The 22148-nt window shown below is 40.6% G+C and overlaps 1 protein-coding gene across 1 annotated transcript in view; it reads right to left on the reverse strand.

The window, feature by feature from the left end:
- Window positions 1-22148, reverse strand: part of LOC124718638 — a 526059-nt gene that overhangs the window by 69375 nt on the left and 434536 nt on the right. Inside the window, exons 25-27 of the mRNA XM_047244262.1 lie at window positions 14984-15234; window positions 9751-9905; window positions 9281-9492 (exon numbers count right to left, since the gene is read on the reverse strand). Of these exons, the coding sequence (XP_047100218.1) occupies window positions 9281-9492; window positions 9751-9905; window positions 14984-15234 (618 nt within the window). The remainder of the gene's footprint in view (window positions 1-9280; window positions 9493-9750; window positions 9906-14983; window positions 15235-22148) is intronic.

Here is a 22148-nt window from a genome sequence, read left to right on the forward strand (position 1 = left end):
CGTCATCCTGGAAAGCTTCCTGAAGCATTTAGTGTGTCTCCGTTACAGTTTTTTTTTAAGCAGGAAACAAAATTTCATACACTCTCTTTGTTCTTTTAAAGTTGCCATAATGACTTCGCAGAGGTAACCCGCCAACAGTCAGAGAAACACAATACCACACTTGCACGTTCAGCTCTACAATAACGCCGTCTGCACAGCTGTTTCATGAAGGTCTCTACTAACACCATCTAGCGTGAGAACCCTGCACGACGTCTATGAGTGGCAGCGCCCTCAGAGTCCGGTTTCTTTTGGGTCCCCCCTCGTACATAAAGTACAGGAACACTTTCAATTATTTATGGTACAAGAACTAAACATTGTACAAATGTCATACATATTGCATTTTGAAGAGAAATTCCGTTATTTATTTATTTATTTATTTTTTTGTTTTATGCGAACCATGAGTGACCCAGCAGACGTCAATACGGCAACCAAATTCTTCCCATACCCATCCCAGCATGGCATCATTGACTGTGGCAGTCGCTTCCCGTATTCTCTCCTGGAGCTCTGCTACTCTCGTGATAGGGGCGGTCCATACACCAGATGTTTAATGTGTCCCCACAGAAAAAAGTCATACAGAGTCAGATCTGGTGCTGGGAATGCCATTTCATGAAACAGCTGTCCCCTTCTGTGGCACGGCCGATCCATCGAAGTGGAAGCTCCGTGTTCAGATACCCCCGAACTTCACGATGAAAATGGGGTGGAGCCCCATCCTGCTGAAAGATGAAAAGAGAGTCCAATTGCATTTGAAGCATCAGCCATTGCCGCAACATGTCCAAGTAGGAATATCCAGTGACAGTGTTCTCGGCGAAGAAGAATGCCCCGTACAGTTTCCGACGTGACAGGTGCCAAAAAACATTTACCTTTGGCGAATCACCCTCGAATTCAATGCATTCGTGTTGATGCTTTGTACCCCAGATCCAACAATTAAACCTGTTCACTTCCCCATTAGTGTGAAAACTGACCTCGTCGCTAAAAATTAAGCGATCAACAGTGCCATCCTCATTCTCATTCAATTGTTGCAACTGCGAACAAAACTCAGAATGTTGTCGTCATCACAGAGCTTCTACACTAGCTCCAATTTGAATGGTTTCATACGGAGCTTCTGTTGCAGGACTTTCCACACTGTCAATGGAGTCATTCTGAGTTCACGGGATGCACGACGCACAGATTTCTTTGGACTCCCTACGAATGTCTCTCGTACATGCTCCACATTCACTTCACTCCCACTACCATGTGTGCTTCTCCTTGCTGGCCTCAAGCACACTGTCATAACAAATTTGTTGTGCCAGTGGTAAATAGCCTTCCTTGTTGGTGGCTTCTTACCATCCTTGGTTCTAAACATCGATTGAACAGCTGTAGCACACTTATTTTTGTCAAACTTCAACACACAGAAAACTCGCTCCACAACAGCAAAGAACTTCCTTGGTCCAACCACCACTTATTTGCCTGGCTACATGTTTCACTCACCTCCTTCCACAGTCGTAACATACCTTCTACACCATCCCCGCCCCTAATCAATTTTCTCATCTCTCCTCTCTCTCTCCCAGCAATTTTCAACATTCATCTCATTCTGTGTCCCTCCAGTTTTAATGATGTTTTCACTAAAGTCCATCTCTCATATCTATGTACCAAAAATTCTAATTCACATTAAATGTTACAGTTCAATTTTAGACTTGATGAAAGTTTGGAAAATCCAAAATGTGTACGGATTATTTGATTTACAATATTGCAATACTTATTGCAAATGCAACACTACTAAGCAACTTTTTTCTGCACACACTAGTGTGACTGAGATAAATACATAAAATAAGTTCACAGTATGAATACTTCATGATGAATAATAACAGTTGTGACACACACCATAATTAGGCCATAACACATAGGAAATGCTTTGAAAGTGATGTGGGGCAGTACTGAATCCACTCTCTGCATAGTACTAAATTAAAATTTCTTTTCGTGTGAAAAATGTGCAGTGTTCAAAAAAAGTGGCCCTTGCAGTTTTCATGGTGCAAAAGAAGAAACCTGTGAATGCTAGTACCTTTTGTGAAGGAACTTTAGTCAGTTGCAGGGCTGGGGTAGTTCTACAAGTATTCCCTTACATTCTCTCTTTAGCAAACATAGTACATATATAAAGCGTAGACAACACATGGCTTGCTTTTCCCTAGAATATATTTTCATATAGATTAGCATTTGTTTTTATTGTAAAAGAATGTGTTCCATAATTTAAGTACTACCTCCACTTCTTGTTTGTAATGTAAAGCCAAGGTCACTGACAATGTTTGAAAGAGTGCACAGAAAGTGCACACTTTACAATCTCAGCAAAAATATCCTTCCCAGTATTTTCTTGCAGATCTTTTGGGGAATTTTGTAAATTAGTGCCAGGATGGAAGCAGAGTGACAGGATGAAATGAAATGAGCCCACTAAGATCCTGATTAAAGCAATGGTAATACAAAAAATTACAGACTCTCTGATGGAGACGTTGGTTGTAAGTAATAGCCTGTACTCAGTAATTCACATACGAGGACTGCCAAAACAGAATACACACATTTTGCAAGCACCAAGCCATCATTCCTGATATAGAGACCTGAACGCATAGGACAAGAGAGCAAGGTGACAGAAGCACCTGGAGACAAACTTAATGGAGACCAATCATTGTGCACTTGACTTAAACCAAATCTGACACCTGGTCTGAAATTAGACAGACTCAAATATTACAATATTGTGTTAATATAATCTACAACACTGAGGCAGAATTGTCAGTCAGAATTTATCTCCAGGAGGTGAAATATTTAGTAATTCCAATGTCGATGTCATCATTGCCGTCGTAGTCTTCAGTCCTAAGCCTCCGGCAGCTCTCCGTGCTACTCTATCCTGTGCAAACCTCTTCATCTCTGAATAACTACTGCAACCTACATCCTTCTGAATCTGCTTACCATATTCAATCTTGATGTCTCTCAATACCCACACACCCTTCCAATACCAAATTGGGGATTCTTGACGTCTCACAATGCATCCTATCAACCAATCCCTTCTTTTAGTGAAGTTATTCCACAAATTCCTTTTTTCCCCCAATTGTTTTCAGTTGAAAATTACACTTACATTACACTTTGGAGCAGTCTGTGGGATATTCATATTATGTGTGTTCATTTTTGTTTTCACTGGATTTTACTTTGCATGTAAAGCCTCAAATAACATTTTTGTTAAAAGCCTAATTTTTAGTTTATACGTTTCTGCTGAAACTGGTTAATTTTTCAAACATATATGTCCCAAAAATGAAATTTTCTTATTGAACACACAAATTACATAGCTGGTGTGCCCCATGAATTGTGCAAAATGAAATGAGTAAGTCATCTTACTCACCGTAAATAACACAGACGCATACTTGGGACAAAAGAGCTAGTACATGTACTTGTATAATCAATAGCTATCCACAACTTAGGGCGGCAGCAGTGGAGAGACACGCAAAGGAAACAAACTCTGGTGACTTTCAAAAGTACTGATCACTGGCAAAGCTGGACAGATTAGTGTCTCAGGGGACAGTAAACACACGCACAAATCGATAAGACACACAGTGCCTGCCTATCCTACCTACTGTTACACTAGCCTATCTTGACAGGCACACGAGATAAGAAATGATAAGCTGTCAGTTTGCCTTCTTTCTTGAACAGAGCCCTTCTTTACTACTTGGCTGACAAGTGCTCCATGTGACTACATCAGCACTGCACAATTATTTAAATTCCCATTGATTAGGCTTCATTCTTTCTCACCCTCACACACTGCCGACTACTTCTGCTCAACCTTAGATTCTCATTTAACCGTATCACTCCTTGGTATTCTCCTAGGCAGTATTCTTCCTTTTTCCTTGCTGTGTCAACTCTGTGTCTCTAATAAATAGTTCATAAACCTACGAACTCCAAATTTCTTTTTATTCTTTTGTAAATCTCTTCTTTGTGGGAAGTACTTTGTTTATATATATTATAGTAATGCAAATTTGGATGGATTTGGCGGTAAGAAATTTAAAAGCATCCAATCATCCACTGATACATGATGTGGACCCACACACACAGAACATGTCAGAATATTGACTAGCACCTGAAATGTGTAATTATTCTGTGAGTGATTGAGGACAGAGAAACTAAACCAGAGAAAGCATGATACTGTACCTCAAAAATTAATGCAAATATCATATCTGTTATCTACATCTATATCTTCATGACCACTTTGCAATCCACACTTAATTTCCTGGCAGTGGGTTCATCAAACCACTTTCACACTATTTCACTACCATTCCACTCTCTAACAGGACAGGGAAAAAACAAACACTTAAATCTTTCAGCACAAGCTCTGATTTCTCTTATTTTACTACAATGATCATATCTCCCAGTGCAGGTGGGTATCAACAAAATATTTTTGAATTCATAATAGTACATTGAGATTGAAATTTCATGAAAAGATCTTGCCACATCATAAAATACCTCTGTTTTAACAATTGTTCCTAACTCGCGTATCATATCTGTGTCACTCTCCCCTATTTCACAATAATACAAAACGAGCTGCCCTTCTTTGAACTTATTCAATGTCCTCTGTCAATTCAATCTGGTACGAAACCAATACCGCACAGCAATACTCTAGCAGAGGATGGATAAGTATAGTGTAGGCAGTCTCTTTAGCAGATATCTTGTATCTTCTAGATGTTCTGTTAATAAAACAAAGTTTGTGGTTTGCCTTCCCCACAGCATTACCTATGTGATCATTCCAATTTAAGTTGTTAGTAATTGTAATTCTTAGGTATTTAGCTGCTGAATGGACAGCCTTTAGAATTGTATAACTGAAATTTAATGGATCGTTCTAGTGCTCATATGTACGACTTCACAAGCTTCATTATTTAGGATAAATTGCCTCTTTTCACACCATACAGAGATCCTGTCAGTCATTTTGTAATTGGTTTTGATCTACTGATGACTGCTGGATGGTAAATGACAACATCATCTGCAAATAATCTAAGAGGATAACAGCTCATATTGTCTCCTAAATTTTTTATACAGATTAGGAACAGCAGAGGGGCTATAACACTTCCTTGTGGAATGCCATATTTCACTTCTGTTTGTGGTGTAACCTGATGTTCCCTCTCTTTCTCACAATGAGATGAAAGAGGTTCATGTAAAAATGTTGTTTAGGTTGTTAGCATGTAAGAACTTCCCATTGTTCGTGTGCTGGTTTGTTAAATGTACAGTGTCAGTTCAAGAGACGTGAGCACAGAACGTCACCGAGGCGTGACGCCAATGGGGCAAATCCACCTGCCACGAAAGGGTCACTTGTGCTTTGGCATCGCAGCTTGGTGGTGTTTTGTAAGGCAGAGTACAAGAGGTGATGTCTACTATGACAACAATCAGAAATAGTTGAAAGAAGCTGTTGAGAAACTTAATTCTCATATGCTCTATTCTGAGATTTGGGTTGGAGATGAAGTTCAGACAAATAAGCAATCTCTGCAGATGGAGACAATGTCACACGGTACAAGGAGCGGGACTGCAAGGCTAGGTCACAGATTCAAGAAACAACAATAAGGCAACTATAAGAAAACAATCAACTTAAAAGCAATCACGAAGATCATGCAGGTGGCAGAGCATCAGTAAAGTTGTTGACTCTGTTGCAACTCATAACTTGAGACTTAACACTTCATGTTTTGTGGGATTACTTTCCATCGATTACAAGAAATTGTCCCCTTTCTGACAGGAAATCACAAATCCAGTCACACAACTGAAACAATACTCCATAGGCATGCAATCTGATTAGTAGACGCTTGTGAGGAAGGGTATCAAAAGTCTTCTGGAAATCTAGAAATATAGACTCAAACTGAGATCACCTCTCAATAACGCCCAGTCCTTCGTGGGAATAAAGAGCTACATGTGTCGCACAAGAACAATATTTTCTGAATCCGTGCTGACTGTGAGACAACGGGTTGTTTTTCCTCAAGATAATTCAGAATGTTGAATCGGAAGCAGTAATATGGGTCTGTGATTCATTGCATTACTCCCACTTCCTTTCTCGAGTACTGGTGTGACGCATGCAACTTGCCAGTGTTTAGGTACAGATCTTTTGTCAAGTGAGTGGCTGTATATGGCTATTAAATACAGAGCTATTATATCAACATACTCTGAAAGGAATCTCATTGGTATGCAATCTAGACTGGTCGACTTTGCTTTATTAATGCTTTTAAGCTGCTCTATTATGAGTATCTGTGTGCCACTTAGCATTCACCTGCATGTGAGTGGCTCACTTCCTTTGTTGCTTTTTTTTACGTTATTTAACTTTCATTCTGTACAGGCTGCAAGTGAATATTAACAATTCTCTGACTCCTTGAACAGGGAAAGGTTAGCATAACTGGACTCACATTTGGCAAGGTTAAATTCCCATCCGGCTATCAACATTTAGGTTTCCCATCATTTCCCTTAACTGCTTATTGAAAATATCAGGATGGGTCCTTTGAAAGCACACAGTCAGTTTCGCTCACAATCCTTCCCAAAGTCCAAGCCTGGCTCTGTGTCTAATGATTTTGTTTCTGATAGGACATTACACCTTAATCTACATTCTATTTTCCTTTGAATTCTCTTTGATCTCTGTTCAGAGTGTATTGTGTAACACATCTAGGAAAAAATTATGAAAAACAAGGGTTCTTAATTGTAAAGCCTATGTTGCAATGGGTTGTTTTAAGGACAGTTTTAGTAGGCCTCTATGTTAGCACCATTTACAGTGTGAAAGTATCACTGATATGGTGATTCCTAAGGCCTCCACTAATTGGCCACACAAATCTGGAACAGCAATCACACAAATCAGACATGTTTTAAAATTTATTGAACCCACTAAAGCAAATATGATGGGGACAGGTCCAGCAATTGAGGTGGCCACAGTGTACTTCCAAAATGTCCCAACTGGGAAATGTCGCGTACAATGTCAGCATAGTGTGGAGGGAACAAGGGCCGATGGAAAATGGTCGACGGTAGAGCTGAGGTACAGTACAATCTGCAGCACACCTATCATTGATACCAGAACAGAATGCTGTTGTAAGTGGAGAGGGTTGTACCACAATCGACACAAAAATTGTGTTGAGCACATGCAACTGATTTCATTTCAGTCAGCAACACACTGTGTTTACTGAAATGGGCTACTCTCTTGCTCGTTGGCCGTCTTTACTCAGTTGAAGTGAACAGGTACATTCCTCATTATTATTGTGTGAATGGGCATGGATCTCTTCCATGCAGCTGGCTAACAATTTGATTTCTTATTTCCAGTTCTGTAAAACCCAATATAGCATGTGCAGTATATAGATAAAAATAATAAACTTTACTTTAAAAGTATTATTCATATAAAATATGTGTAATCCATTTTAAAGATAATACACTTTTGATTGAATACATAGAGACTTGCATTTGTGTAAATCCATGTGTACACTATCACACATTTTGATCCTATTTCTATTCCCAGTTAGTGAACTCTACCGACAATGATTATGTCAGTTTACATGCCTTGATACAGCTTTGAAATTGATCACACTGATCCTCCTAGTGTACATTTGGGTGACTGTGTGATTGTGTGTGTATGAATATGTGTACTTTTACTAGAAAAAGAACAAAAGCTTGAAAGCAGTGTAAATACTGTTTTCTGTAACACGTTTCTGTGTACCACTCATTGGTCCCCTATAAGCGAGTGACTGGCTTTCCCTTATTTTATGCATTTTCACACATGATGTTTCTATATCAATTTATACAACTGTAGGAAAAAGTTATTATTTACAATCACAGGGGCAGCTGAATTTTCAACATGTTCTACCAACAGAGAAGAAAGAGGCAAAGAGTGTTTACTGATGCAAGCATACTGTGTTCCTCACACTTACAATGAGCAATGTATTGTTCCTTTATGCAGTAGTTCTCTTCGGGCTTCCACATAGCAAGTGCAAGTCTAGACACTGTTGAGGATTGAACGACATTGTAGGTTTGGTAACTGAGTAGTCAGAAGTGGAATTCATACAGTATGCTCAGCACACAGAATAGACGCATAATGAAATCATGGGTATTTCCAAAATGGACGACTTTTGAAGTACCTTTGTATTCTTGACGATGTCATATATATATTCTCAATTATTTGAGGGAACTGATAAGCTCCTATCATTGCTAATGATTTTATCCACAGAAAAAGGCAGGATTATGACCAACGAAGTGAAAGTGTCTGACTCTGACATGATAAGAACATTATTAATTGGCAGCTTCAAAAGTAAATTAAAAATGATACTGAAACTTAACTTTGGATCTGTTCTACAGTTAAATTTTTTCGTTCGCTAATAGCATACTATCGGACCGAAATTTTAAGCATGTTCATGTTGTTTAGGGCATGTGGTTCCAGTTGAAACAAACGTGACCTGCACATGTCGGCCCCGCTACTAGCAATCTGCCTAAATGTTGATGAAATACAACAGTGTGAAAATTGGTAGACAGCACTTACTCTGAGATGCAAATCTTTGTTAACCATCAGCTCATTTCCAGATGTTCTAAGGTAACTACTTAGATTAAAAAAATCTACTCACCAAGCGGAAGCAGAACACACACATAAAAGATTATAATTAGGCAAGCTTTTGGAGCCAGTGGTTCCTTCTTCAGGCAGAAAGGTTAAAGGGGAAGGAAGAGTGGTGAGCAAAAAGGGCTGGACAAGTCTATGAAAAGGACAAGAGTTTGAAAAGTGACCCAGAACCTTGGGTCAGGAGTGCTTACTGGATGGTAAGTCTCCACTTACCGTCCAGTAAGTCTCCCCTGACCCACGGTTCTGGGTGACTTCCCTGAAATCTACCCCTTTTCCTAAATCTCTTTAATCCTTTTCCTTCACCCCTCTTCCTTCCCCTTCAACCTATCTGTCTGAAGGAGGAGCTGCTGGCTCCAAAAGGTTGCCTAATTATGATCTTTTGTGTGTGTTCAGCCGCCACTTGGTAAGCAGATTTTTTTTTATCTATCCAATTACCTGATTTTGTCAAAAACTGATTGTTTTCATTGTTATATTTCCAGATACTCTGTATGTCAATTCAAGCAATTTATGAGAACACCTTATAAAATTTATACGAGTTGTGTTACTCAGGACCTACATCGACAAAATCTTGAGACACATCAGTTCACAGACTTCATTCATTCATTCATTCTGACACATTCATTCTGAAAGAGTAACGTCTACAGACAGAGTCATAGTGTCGACACTTGCCGGCAGGGGAATTCTACAGGCAGCAGCCCGAGAGGACGATCCGCGGCTCTTCGGCATTCCAGAATTGATGCACTGTTCCAGCAGGGCCTGCTCCGAGGGCGTCGGCTCCGTCGAGCCGAGGGAGTCGACACTCAGTGAACTCAGGGATCCCCCGCGACTGAGAACAGTCTGCACTTCTTCGGACGCTGATGCGCAGCTCACACCAAGCTCCTCTGGAAAAATAAGCATATTGTAAAAACTTTGTCACCTACATAATATTGTTCTGACACACTGCCATTTGCAACACACTGGCTCCAAGAATGTACATAAGATACTCTGTTAGTTACAAACCATTAAGCACGTGGCTGGTTGAATTCCGTTCAAAATTTTCAGAGATTATACTACAGTGGCCAGTTATTTGGAATTTACCCTGTATCTTCCTTGGTGAACTCAGTGCAGAAGACACGATTTTATTTTGCCCTCGGCCTTACCTGAAGCCTGGCAGCTGTTGTCCTCCACTGTGGTGGCGTCCAAAGAACTGGGAGAAGTGCCCCTAGCTGGGGGCACAGCACCCTCCGGGAACGCGGGCACCGGTAGGCTACTACTGCTGCAGCCATTCTCAAACACGGGATGTCCTTGTGAAGGTCTGGAAATGACAACATTGTTATCCACGTTAATGCACACAGGGTCACTTTTAATAGGCAAGAGATACATCATCAACTTGGAACACAAACAGAAAACTATGTATGATAATGGGGTCTCATTTCGCTTCGGTTCCAAGTTGCCACTCTATAATATGGGTTGCCGTTAATCTTAACTTTGGAAGCCACCAACTTATGAACTGTTTCAAAGAGAGCGGCATTGTTTGGAGACGAAGCTCTAAGCAGAGTGTATGTGTGTATGTCCACAATCTCCTCCCAAGCCCCTTAATCGATTTCAGGCAAATTTGGCATAAAAACAGCAGGTCTCACAAGTAATAGCGCAGTGGGGTTTATAACCTCCTGGCTCCAACAGGAGTGGAGATACGGACAAAAGTGTGTTTTTTTCATCTGTGGCATACAGGCTGCTCTGGACGAAAGGCATGCTATGTAAAAACAGTATTGGCCTACCAAAGCAACCTGCTTTGCAGTGCAGTCTACATGTCAGGGGCAAGAAATGGTTCTCCAGACCCCACATGTAGGATGACCTAATTGAAAGGTTATATTGTAGTAGTAGTATTGGCCTACTTTAATGAACTGTATTGCAGGGGCTACACATGCTGATGAGTGCTGCTGCAGACAGGTTGAGATGGATAGGAATGGGGATGGACACAGTGAGGTGAAGGAGAGAGGGGGAAGAGGAAATGTACAAAGAGGGAAGGAGGGTGAGATGCATGAGGCATATGGAGAGTGTAGAGGGCTGATGGAAAAGAAAGAGGAGGAAGTGGGAATGGAGATGGAAAGAGAGATGGGGAGGAAGATACAGTCAAAGGGTGGAAGGTGGAAAGTATAGTAAGAGGGAGGGGAGTGGAAGTTACAGTAAGCAGAAGGGGATGGAGAAAATGGACAAAGAGAAGGGGAAGAGTAGATGAAGAGACAAAGAGTGGGGAGGTGGAGATAGAGGTGGGAGGATGAGGAGGACAGACTGAGTGAGGATGAGGTGGAACAGGATTTTTTATTATTTTTTATTTTTTTTCTTTATTTTTTTTTTTTTTTTTTTTTTGGGGGGGGGGGGGGGGGGAGGGGCAGAGGTGTTCAATACAGGTGTTTAACACACATGGTCGAACCCATAGGGAAAAGGCTAGTAGTTAACAATGATGAAAAAATAATTTTATATCATTAATTAATTGTCTACAAATAACTAAATTTGCAGGGCAGAGGACAGTTTTATTTCAATGTTTGCCTTTCAACTTACAAAATTATTGGTTGAAGGTTTCTCAAACATACAGCAAGATTGATTGGTTGTTGTGGAACACACTTTTGATGGCGTGTCATGCCATCATCATCAGATTATTATGGTCAGTCTCTATGCAATGTTCCTCAATTGCTGATTTTGTTGGCTGCCAGAGATCGGTATGTCTTTTACATTCAGTACAGTTTTCTTCAACTGTGCAAGTGGATTGTCTGACACATGCATTTCTGCTCTAGCACAGTATGTAATACAAACCAGGTTTTAAGAGTCCCAGGTCATCATTTACTGCCCGTAGAAGGTATTTAGCCTCAGTCAATGGGAGGTACACATCTCTGATATTTTGTCAGCAAAAAATTCTACCGATTTTTCTGAATACGTTGCTCGCATATGCGATGTAGCCTGCCAATGTGGGTTTATCCTCATCAGTCGTCGGCTGTCGTGTGGCCTTCCGATTAAAGGAGTGTTGACTTGGCAGTGAATATAGCCATGAAGATGGCACATTATGCCATCACAATTTGTTCCACAATGAACAAACAATCCACCTGACCTGCATGCCTGAGACACCTCAGGAGCAGCATATTTTCCGGGAAAACCTTTGAACATCAGTTATTGCTGAACACTGACCGAACCCAGCTCACTGCAATATGCTTCCCTGTGTAGAACTTCAGACTGAGCAACATCCGCAGCCACCAATTTATAAAATCCTATCGATTACGCGATAAGTCACACAAATCTGAAAGCTGTAAATTCAACTAAATACTTAGGGATTACAATTACAAATAATCTAAATTGGAATGATCACATAGATAATATTGTAGGTAGATCAAACCAAAGACAGTGATTCAATGGCAGAACACTTAGAAGGTGCAACAGGTCTACTAAAGAGACTGCTTACGCCACGCTTGTCCGCCATATTCTGGAGTACTGCTGTGCGGTGTGGGATCCGCATCAGGTCGGACTGATGGATGACGTCGAAAAAGTGCAAAGAAGAGCAGCTTGCTTTGTAGTATCACGAAATAGGGGAGATAGTGTCACAGACATGATACGTGATTTGGAGTGGTAATCATTAAAACAAAGGCATTTTTCGTTGCGACGGGATCTTCTCATGAAATTTCAATCACCAGTTTTCTCCTCTGATTGCAAAAACATTCTGTTGGCACCCACTTACCTAGGGAGAAATAATCATCACAATAAAATAAGAGAAATCAGGGCTCGCACAGAAAATTTTAAGTGCCCGTTTTTCCCACCGTTCAAGAGTGGAACGGTAGAGAGACAGTTTGAAGGTGGTTAATTAAACCCTCTGTCAAGCACTTTATCGTGAATAGCAGAGTAATCACATAGATGTGGATGTAGATGTGTAACCCTTAACATTTTGGGCTATAGCCACAAGCAGCCTTCTTCACGGTGACTTGTGTGTCGCATATTCACAATTATAAACACAATACTGTGCCATACTACCCATCCCCCTCGGCTGCTAAAGGACAAGGACACCTTGCCACTCCATGTGAGGACACAATGGCGATAACGTGGAGCTCGTATGCTTTACGGTCAAAACTGCTTCTTACTGTTTGTTAATCACAAATCAGACAGAAACTGCTCCTGTAATGCACTACTGCTTATGCAATTTCCCACAGTTCAGAGGATCTGCCAGGGCATACTGTTCATTCTCTTGGGCTATTTACCCCCATGCACTGTGGGTCACCTCTACTGCAACAGGTTCAGTCAGGTAATATCCACATACTTTGCATAAAGGGAGAATCGGTACGGTCTGTCGTGGGCGAATATGCCTACTGGGATGACATAGCAGCAGCTGATGTAATATTAATAAGATGATAAGTAGTTGTTGTGATGGTCTTCAGTTTGACAACAGTGTATACTGTGCAAGCCTCTTCATCTTTGAATAACTTCTGCAACCTGCACCCTTCTGAATCTGTTTGCTATATTCCTCTACCAGTCTCCCTCTATGATTTTTACTCTTGACACTTCCCTCCATTACCAAATTGGCAATTCCTTGATCATCTCAGAATGTGGTCTATCAACTGATCTCTTGATGTAGTCAAGTTGTAAAGTGAATTTCTTTTCTGCCTATTTCAATTTAGTACCTCTTCGTTAGTTGTCAAACCTACCCATCTTATCTTTAGCATTCTTCTGCAACAACACATTTCTAAAGCTTTTACTCTCTTATAGTGTGAACTGTTTATCGATCACATTTTGCTTCTGTAGGAAGTTCCTACTCTGGACAAATACCTCCAGATAGGCCTTCCAAGACAGCAATTTTGATTTGGCTCCTCTTTCCACGGAATCTCAAGCCCATCATAATCTGAAGTGTCCCCTTTCCTTACATCCACCTCGCGCCCACATCACTCCAATCTTCCCTCTTCTATCTTGCCTTGTAGAAGATTCTCTTTCACTAGGTCTCTCAGTATTTGATTCTCCACTCATATAATTGTGTCACTCATTCTAGTATTCAAAAACTTTCTTTCACAAACCCATATTCTGCTTCTTTGACTTTACTTCAATATCATATGCAGCAAAGCTGAAATAGGTGCACAGTAGGTCTTGTATATGAGTCTTTTGCAGTTTTGGGGCACTTCCTTGTTGAAAATCAGTCTTCTTGTGGTTCTGAAAAATTCTGTCACTTTTTATACCCTATAACTTATCTCTTCCCTGTTACCCCACAGGATTATCAAGGAATATTCAGAGAATATTACACAGAAAATGAGGACTGTTGGGGGTGGGGAGGAGAAGGGTGTACGGTGAGGGAGGGATACCATACTTCAGTTTGTAACATGAACAACAGTAAATAAACTGGATCAAGGAATTCCTTCAGTGTCAGTTAAAGAATAAAAAGGAGAGTATGCTACAGAATAGTATGAATATATAAAATCCACTACAAAACTGGAGTTACCAAACCACCATGCACTTTTGGCAAGTGTCCAGGTGATACAAACACACTTTTCTTAAATTCATATCTCCATGTGCTAAAAATAGTGGTCCTACAGGGTGGCAACACTGTTGCACCAAAAGATTTACCTGAAACTTCTTTTTTTTTCCAGGTTGGTGCTCCAGCTTTCCTGACCCCATTTTTGTAATATTTGAAGTTTTACTCTACTAGTTTTCAGGGATACAATTTTTTTTTTTGTTTTCCCATTTTGGTTGGGATTTACAGTTTTATAACAATTCACCACATTATAAGCTCTTGGTGCCCCCATAAATTCCTCCATTACTGTTGTCTGATCCCATTTCATGCCTCATTGCATCACTGTAATAATCTTAAGTATGATAAATTCTCACACCAAATGACTTCAAACTGTTGTCAGTGGAATGTAATATCGATAACTTTGATATTAACTACACATCATTTTGAAATTGCAGGTCTTCACACAAAGGTCATTGCTAACTCCAAGCATGCTATTGTGAGCAATTCACCAAAGCAGAGCCATATTCACAGCTACCTGACAAATTGTAATGCACACGAATTACACTCCACAACACAATAGTGACTATTCTCGAGGTTGGTGTGCCCTAGAGTTAGCCACAATCGAGCAACAAACATTACAATTCAATGTCTTCCTTCACCTTTCCTAACATGACTTCACAAATTGCTGTTACTGAATCAGACTCTTAATGGTGTAACAAAAGACTCAGCAGATTTCTTTCCATCAATGAAATTTTATCTCCCATTTAAAATTTCTCAGGTATCCTGCCGAGTCTTCCAAAATACTCCGAGATTTCTGTGACTTACTGGCCCCTTCAGATCCCTGATAACACCCAATTTTCCAGGTTTCTCCGACAAGCTGCCATCTCGTTACGGGACAGAGACTGCTTACTGACCTCTTCAATAGTACTGCAGGTTCTCCCGAGCCCGTGGTGAGGTCGCTGAGAGAAGAGCGCACCGAGAAGTTGTGCGGGCTGTCCTCGGTGGCAAACGTCTCCAGTTCGTCCTGGGCAGCCTGCCCTGGCGGTGGCACTCGCAGCCTGGAGGACAGCGAGGACGCGCGCCTCGGCATCACCCGGGCAGCTGAGGCGGTGTCCGCAGCAGCCACGGGTCGGTGCAGCACCGTAGTGGTGCTGGGCGTCTTAGCCTGCAATACGGACGCACAAACTCTGCCTACTGTGGGTCTGACACAAATACAGAATTACAGAGTTTAATTACACAGATTGTCCACAGCAATTTTTTTTTTATAATTTACTAAGTTAGGTTTCTGTCAGAGACACAAATGGTATTTTTATTAGCATTCATTCTCAAACCATTACGTACATTAGAAGGTACAATATTAACAAAATATGAAATACATTTTGTGTACCTAGACCACAGCAGTACAACAAATCATTTATAGCATTAACCTGCATTTGTAATGCTTCACAATACATAATACATCTGTTTTTACATCAACTCTACATAACAAATGTTGAAACTTCCTGACAGATTAAAACGGTGTGCCAGACCGAGACTCGAACTCGGGACCTTTGCCTTTCATGGGCAAGTGCTCTACCAACTGAGCTACCCAAGCATGATTCACGCCCCCTCCTCACAGCTTTACTTCAGCCAGTGCCTCGTCTCCTACCTTCCAAACTTTACAGAAGCTCTCCCGTGTACCTTGCAGAACTAGCACTCCTGAAAGAAAGGATACTGCGGAGACATGGCTTAGCCACAGCCTGGGGAATGTTTCCAGAATGAGATTTTCACTCTGCAGCAGGTCCTGAGTTTGAGTCTCGGTCCGGCACACTGTTTTAATCTGCCAGGAAGTTTCATATCAGTGCACACTCCACTACAGAATTAAAAACCTCATTCTAGAAACATCCCCTAGGCTGTGGCTAAACCACATCTCCGCAATATCCTTTCTTTCAGGAGTGCTAGTTCTACAAGGTTCGCAGAAGAGCTTCTGTAAAGTTTGGAAGGTAGGAGACAAAGTACTGGCAGAAGTAAAGCTGTGAGGACGGGGTGTGAGTTGTGCTTTGGTAGCTCAGATGGTAGAGCACTTGCCTGCGAAAGGCAAAGGTCCCGAGTTCGAGTCTCGGTCTGGCACACCATTTTAATCTGCCAGGAAGTTTCAACATTTGTTGCAAAAGGCAAAGGTCCCGAGTTCGAGTCTCGGCCCGGCACACCATTTTAATCTGCCAGAAAGTTTCATACCAGCACACACTCCGCTGCAGAGTGAAAATCTCATTCTGATAACAAATGTTACTTGACTGTATTACGGTTCTCTTGATACACTGAAAATATGATAGCCATTTTTCATCGCTTATATATAAAAATTTGACAGGGGCATTTATTGTTTATTATGTGCTCGACTGTTCTGTCTCTCAGAAGTCATAAAGTTACAGCTAAATATGCAGATGCTGTACTGACAAAAGGTCTCAGACATTATTGAACTATTTTATGAATTACCAATATGTCATAAACTAACTGTATAACTGAATCATGAATCACTTTTAAAAAGAAAAAAAAATTATGTATTAAATTTTGTACTGTTCGTTCATAAATTTGTCCGACTCCTTTATTTTCCATTATGTATTTTCCAGTCTTCGAGTATGTCTAACTTCGTTCCTTTAGGTGCCATTTGAAAAATTTTCATAGTGTTCTCACTATGAAGACTATGAAATACACAAATGGAAGACAAAGGAGAAAGAAAAATTGACTAATGAACAGTCAGAATTTAAATAAAATAATTTTTTCTATTTCACTGTATGATTCATGATTCAGTAAAGCAGTTAGCTTGTGACATATCGGTAATTTATAAAACAGTGCAATAATGCCTGAGATATCCATCAATACAGTATCTATGTATCTAACTGGAACATTATGAGTGCTGAGAGACAGAGAATATGAACGCATAACAAACAATTGAAGGTGCCTGTCAACTTTTTATATAAAAACAAATAAAGATGCCTGTCCAATTTTGACTGTGTCTAGACAATTGTAATACAGTTGGATAACATTTGTTAGCCTGATGTGATGTAAAAAAAAATTATTATGTACTGTGAAACATTAGAAATGCAAGTACGTCATAAAACATTTATTGCACTACTGCGATCTGTGTACACAAAATATTTAAAAATTTTGTATTTTATGTTTTCTTAATAACACTGTACCTTATAATGTAGGTGGTTTGAGAATGAACAAAAATGTTCGAAAATAGCCACCAATAACAATATTATTTGCAACTCTGATGGAAACCGGGTTACTCTAAATGATGGACCCACTTTCAAAAATTCGCAGGTATTCAAGTAAAAATCCAAAATGAATAAGCTTTATACCAATTAAAAGAGGAAGTTTTTGGCAGGCAGCAGCGGGAGGGCGGTGATGGTTTCAGATGCGGCCGGTAGAGTGCACCCGGCAATAGGGCCGTCATTCTGTATCACAGTCAGTTGTGAGTGAGATGGCGACTGTGGAGCACAAGGTTTTCCGAGTTTTCAAGTTTGCAAAAAGTGAGTTTCAAATTGCAGAGCAGTGGGCATTTAGTACCAAATTCTGTATTTGACCTCCAACTCGCAAAAGCATTAGCCGTTGGTTTAAGCAATTTAAACATGCTGAGAGTGTATGCAAAGGAAAAAGCACAGGCCGACCGTATGTGTCAGAGGATGATGTCCGACAGATTCGAGAACATTTTGTGCACAGTCCCAGTAAGTCTATCAATACAGCCAGTTGAGAACTTGGAATATGCCAACCAATTGTATCGAAAGTTCTGAGATGGCATTTGCTGTACAAGCCCTACCAATCACAACTTGTGCAAGCTCTCAACCCCAATGACAAAGAGAAGCGTCTCACATTTTGTGGTCATGTGTTAGCAAATATGGAGGATGACGCACTTCTACAGCGTGTAATATTTAGCGACGAAGTGACGTTCCACCTTAGTGGAAAAGCTAACAGCCACAACGTTCGCATATGGGGTTTGGAAAATCCACATTCCCCATTGCAACATGAAAGAGACTCACCAAAGATCAACGTGTTCTGTGCCGTATTCCGTACAAAGGTTTATGGGCCATCTCTCTCTCTCTCTCTCTCTCTCTCTCTCTCTCTCTCTCTCTGTAATGGGAATCATGTTCCTGGACATGATGGAACAATGGCTGTCCCCTCAAGTTACGGAAGATTCCCAGGACTTCATTTTTCAACAGGATGGGGGTCCACCCCATCGGCACCCTGATGTACGAGACATTTTGAATGACTCCCTTCCTCAGCGCTGGATCGGTCGCAGGGGACTTGAGGACTAACTCTGCACTTCTAGCCACCGAGATCTTCTGATCTCAGACCCTGCAACTATCTCTTATGGGGTTGTGTGAAGGAAGCTGCTTATGTCCTACCTCTACTGACCACTCTGAATGATCTGCGGAACCGGATCACTGCTGCCGTGGACTCAGTTAACAGCAGATACGCTTTCGCGTGTGTGGGACAAGTTTGGCTACCGCGTCGATGTTTGCCGTGCAGCCTACGGTGGCCACATTGAACATTTATCACATTTCTGATTATTTAATTATTATTAAAAACTAATTAACTACAAATTATTAAATTGATATCAAACATTATGAAAAAAACTTTGAAACATCCTCTTTTCATTGGTATAAAGCTTGTTCATTTTGGATTTGTACTTGAATAAATACGAAGTTTTGAAAATGGGTCCATCATTTAGACTAACTCTGTATAACAAATAAGATGAGTAGCTGATCTTGATATCAACACAATGTTAGAAGTACGTAAAATCTTTTTCGTTAGATATGCGGAAGTGTTTCAACAGCTCTTTCTTTCACAGCATTTACCTTCTCATTGAGGATCCACTTGTTTTCATGATTTGGTAAATTTATATCTCGCCAGATGCCTTACTGTTACCGTAGCCTTCAGTTAACACAACAATGGCATGTGCGTCATTGGTCTGTTTAAAAAGTATTCTGTGTATCATTATATTTTAACTGTGTGTGTATTGTATTTCCTCAGATGGAGATGAGAGGCCGACCCAGCATGTGCCCAAAGAAACATAAAAACTGTCTAAAAATCCAGACTTAGGTTGGCTGGTGTGCAATGCCAACAGTCATTAATCCACCGCACAGATGTGACCCGGGTCTGGCTCACCTCCCTGTCATGCTGGCTAGCAACCTGCATGCTGCTACATGAGGCGGTTACAAGAAACCAGGCAAAGCTTTCTCTAACAATGCACTTCAAATTCAGAATGAAAATTTGAAGCTAAGGTTAATCTACTGGGTGATCAAAAAGTCAGTATAAATTTGAAAACTGTATAAATCACGGAATAATGTAAATAGAGAGGTAAAAACTGACACACATGCTTGGAATGACATGGGGTTTTATTAGAACCAAAAAAATACAAAAGTTCAAAAAATGTCTGACAGATGGCGTTTCATCTGATCAGAATAGCAATAATTAGCACAACAAAGTAAGACAAAGCAAAGATGATGTTCTTTACAGGAAATGTTCAATATGTCCACCATCATGTTCACAAAATCTCTGACAGATGGCGCTGGACAGCAAAATGTTTTGTAACTGCTACCGTGATGGGTGAGAGGTACGCCGATATGTTACAGAACCGCATCATCCCCAGCCTGGCTGATAAACACCTGCTGGGACGTACGATGTTTATGCAGGATGGTGCTCCACCCCATATTGCTAGACACGTGAAAGATCTCTTGTGTGCGTCGTTTGGTGATGATCGTGTGCTCAGCCGCCACTTTAGTCATGCTTGGCCTCCCAGGTCCGCAGACCTCAGTCCGTGCGGTTATTGGCTTTGGGGTTACCTGAAGTCGCAAGTGTATCGTTATCGACCGACATCTCTAGGGATGCTGAAAGACAACATCTGATGCCAATGCCTCACCATAACTCCGGACATGCTTTACAGTGCTGTTCACAACATTATTCCTCGACTACAGCTATTGTTGAGGAATGATGGTGGACATATTGAGCATTTTCTGTAAAGAACATCATCTTTGCTTTGTCTTACTTTGTTAGGCTAACTATTGCTGTTCTGATCAGATGAAGCGCCATATGTTGGACATTTTTTGAACTTTTGTATTTTTTTGGTTCCAATAAAACCCCATGTCATTCCAAGCATGTGTGTCAATTTGTACCTCCATATCTACATTATTCCATGATTTATTCAGTTTTCAAATTTATACTGACTTTTTGATCACCCAGTATTTTACTATATAGCTAAAGTGGTCACTCCATTCATCAGTCCCAATTGCAAGTTGCCTTTCAAACGGTTTTCCAAGGCCAATAATAATTTTATTTTCAATATTTCATGCAGCTGACCAATTTAAACAATTAAAATGCTGACATGATCTACTTGTTAAGAGGTACAATCTCATACTGAAGGTTCAACACAAGCATTAAAGATAGAAAATGTGTAGATGTCTTGAGGGAGTATAATTTAAAGTGCACAAAATACCCAGACTATATTCATTCATTCATTTCAATCCAGATAATGATAGCTACATGAAACCCAGAAGTATCAGTGTAAGACTGAAAGAAATGCATCACGCAGGTGTGAGTATTTAAATTCTAATGGCGTGCCGAAGCATGATCAACAACATGCCAGAGTTTGAAGCATTCATGAAAAGCGGTGAAGCTCACATAATACTAGGTACAGAAGCTAAAAAAATTGAAGCTGCATGTGAAATTGTTTGGGCAGTATCGGGGGTGGGCATAAAAAGATAATTGGATCCTTCTCTTGCCCACCAGATCTCCTGAAGTAACTGAAAACTTCAGAGAAAACTTCAGTTCACTTGTACGTAAGTTCCCCCACCATATCGTAATCACCGGTGGAGACTTAAATCATCCAACAAGTAATTGGTAAAATTACAGTTTTGTTAGTTGTAGAGGTAATCAGACATCCCGAGAAATTTAACTAAATGCCTTGTCTGAAAACTACCTAGAACAGATGGTTGGGAACCCCACCCATGATGGAAATACACTACTGGCCATTAAAATTGCTACACGAAGAAGAAATGCAGATGATAAACGGGTATTCATTGGACAAATATAGTATACTAGAACTGAAATGTGATTACATTTTCACGCAATTTGGGTGCATAGATCCTGAGAAATCAGTACCCAGAACAACCACCTCTGGCCGTAATAACAGCCTTCATACGCCTGGGCATTGAGTAGCAATTTTAATGGCCAGTAGTGTACACTGTACAGTATTTAAACTAATGTGACGCACCTTGAAGGAGTTATGCAAATTGGTCACAGATTGATATTCCTACAGGTATCGATGGAAAATGCAAAATTGTAAATTTGGTGGTTGATGGATGAATGTGTGATGCTGCAGTACAATTTCATGGCACAGTTGACAAAGATAATAAAAAATTAGAAGGTATTAAGTCTTTGCAAATTTCATTCCACATACGCATTCCCAGATGGATAGTAATTGTGCCTCACAAACAGGTGTGTGAACAATATACGCAAATTTCAGGATCTGAGAGAGGATGTGTAGTTAGGCTGAAAGAGGCCGGTTGCAGTAATTAGTGAATCGCTCGGCATTTGAATACGAGTGATGCCACTGTTTGATGATGTTGGCAGGAATGGATGAACCGTGGCTGAACACACTGCTAAGAAACAAGTGGTCGACCTAGAGATTTGAGAAAATGTGAGGACCGAGCAATAGTAAGAGAGGCAACAACTGCTGCTTCAGTGATCACAACGACCATTAATCGGCAGGCTCACAGAAACGAAGCTGAGCTTATGGCCCCCCTTGCACTGACTACCATTGATCTCTGTACACCAACGGTGCATTTGCAGTGGTGTCAGGCACATTCGGCTTGGAATATCATTGACTCGAGTAGAACAGTCTTCAATGATGAAACCCACTTCGAAATGAGTCCCAACGACCAGCAAAGATGTGTCTGGAGACGCCCAAGACAGTGATGGGATACTAAAACGAATGTTACCTGCCGTACAATACAACAACCGGAGTGATGGTCTGTGATGCCATTTCATTTCACAGTAAGGCCCCTTTGGTCATCCATGGCACCCCAAGACACAAAGGTA

The sequence above is a fragment of the Schistocerca piceifrons genome, chromosome 10 (assembly GCF_021461385.2).
Source record: "Schistocerca piceifrons isolate TAMUIC-IGC-003096 chromosome 10, iqSchPice1.1, whole genome shotgun sequence".
Lineage (NCBI taxonomy): Eukaryota > Metazoa > Arthropoda > Insecta > Orthoptera > Acrididae > Schistocerca > Schistocerca piceifrons.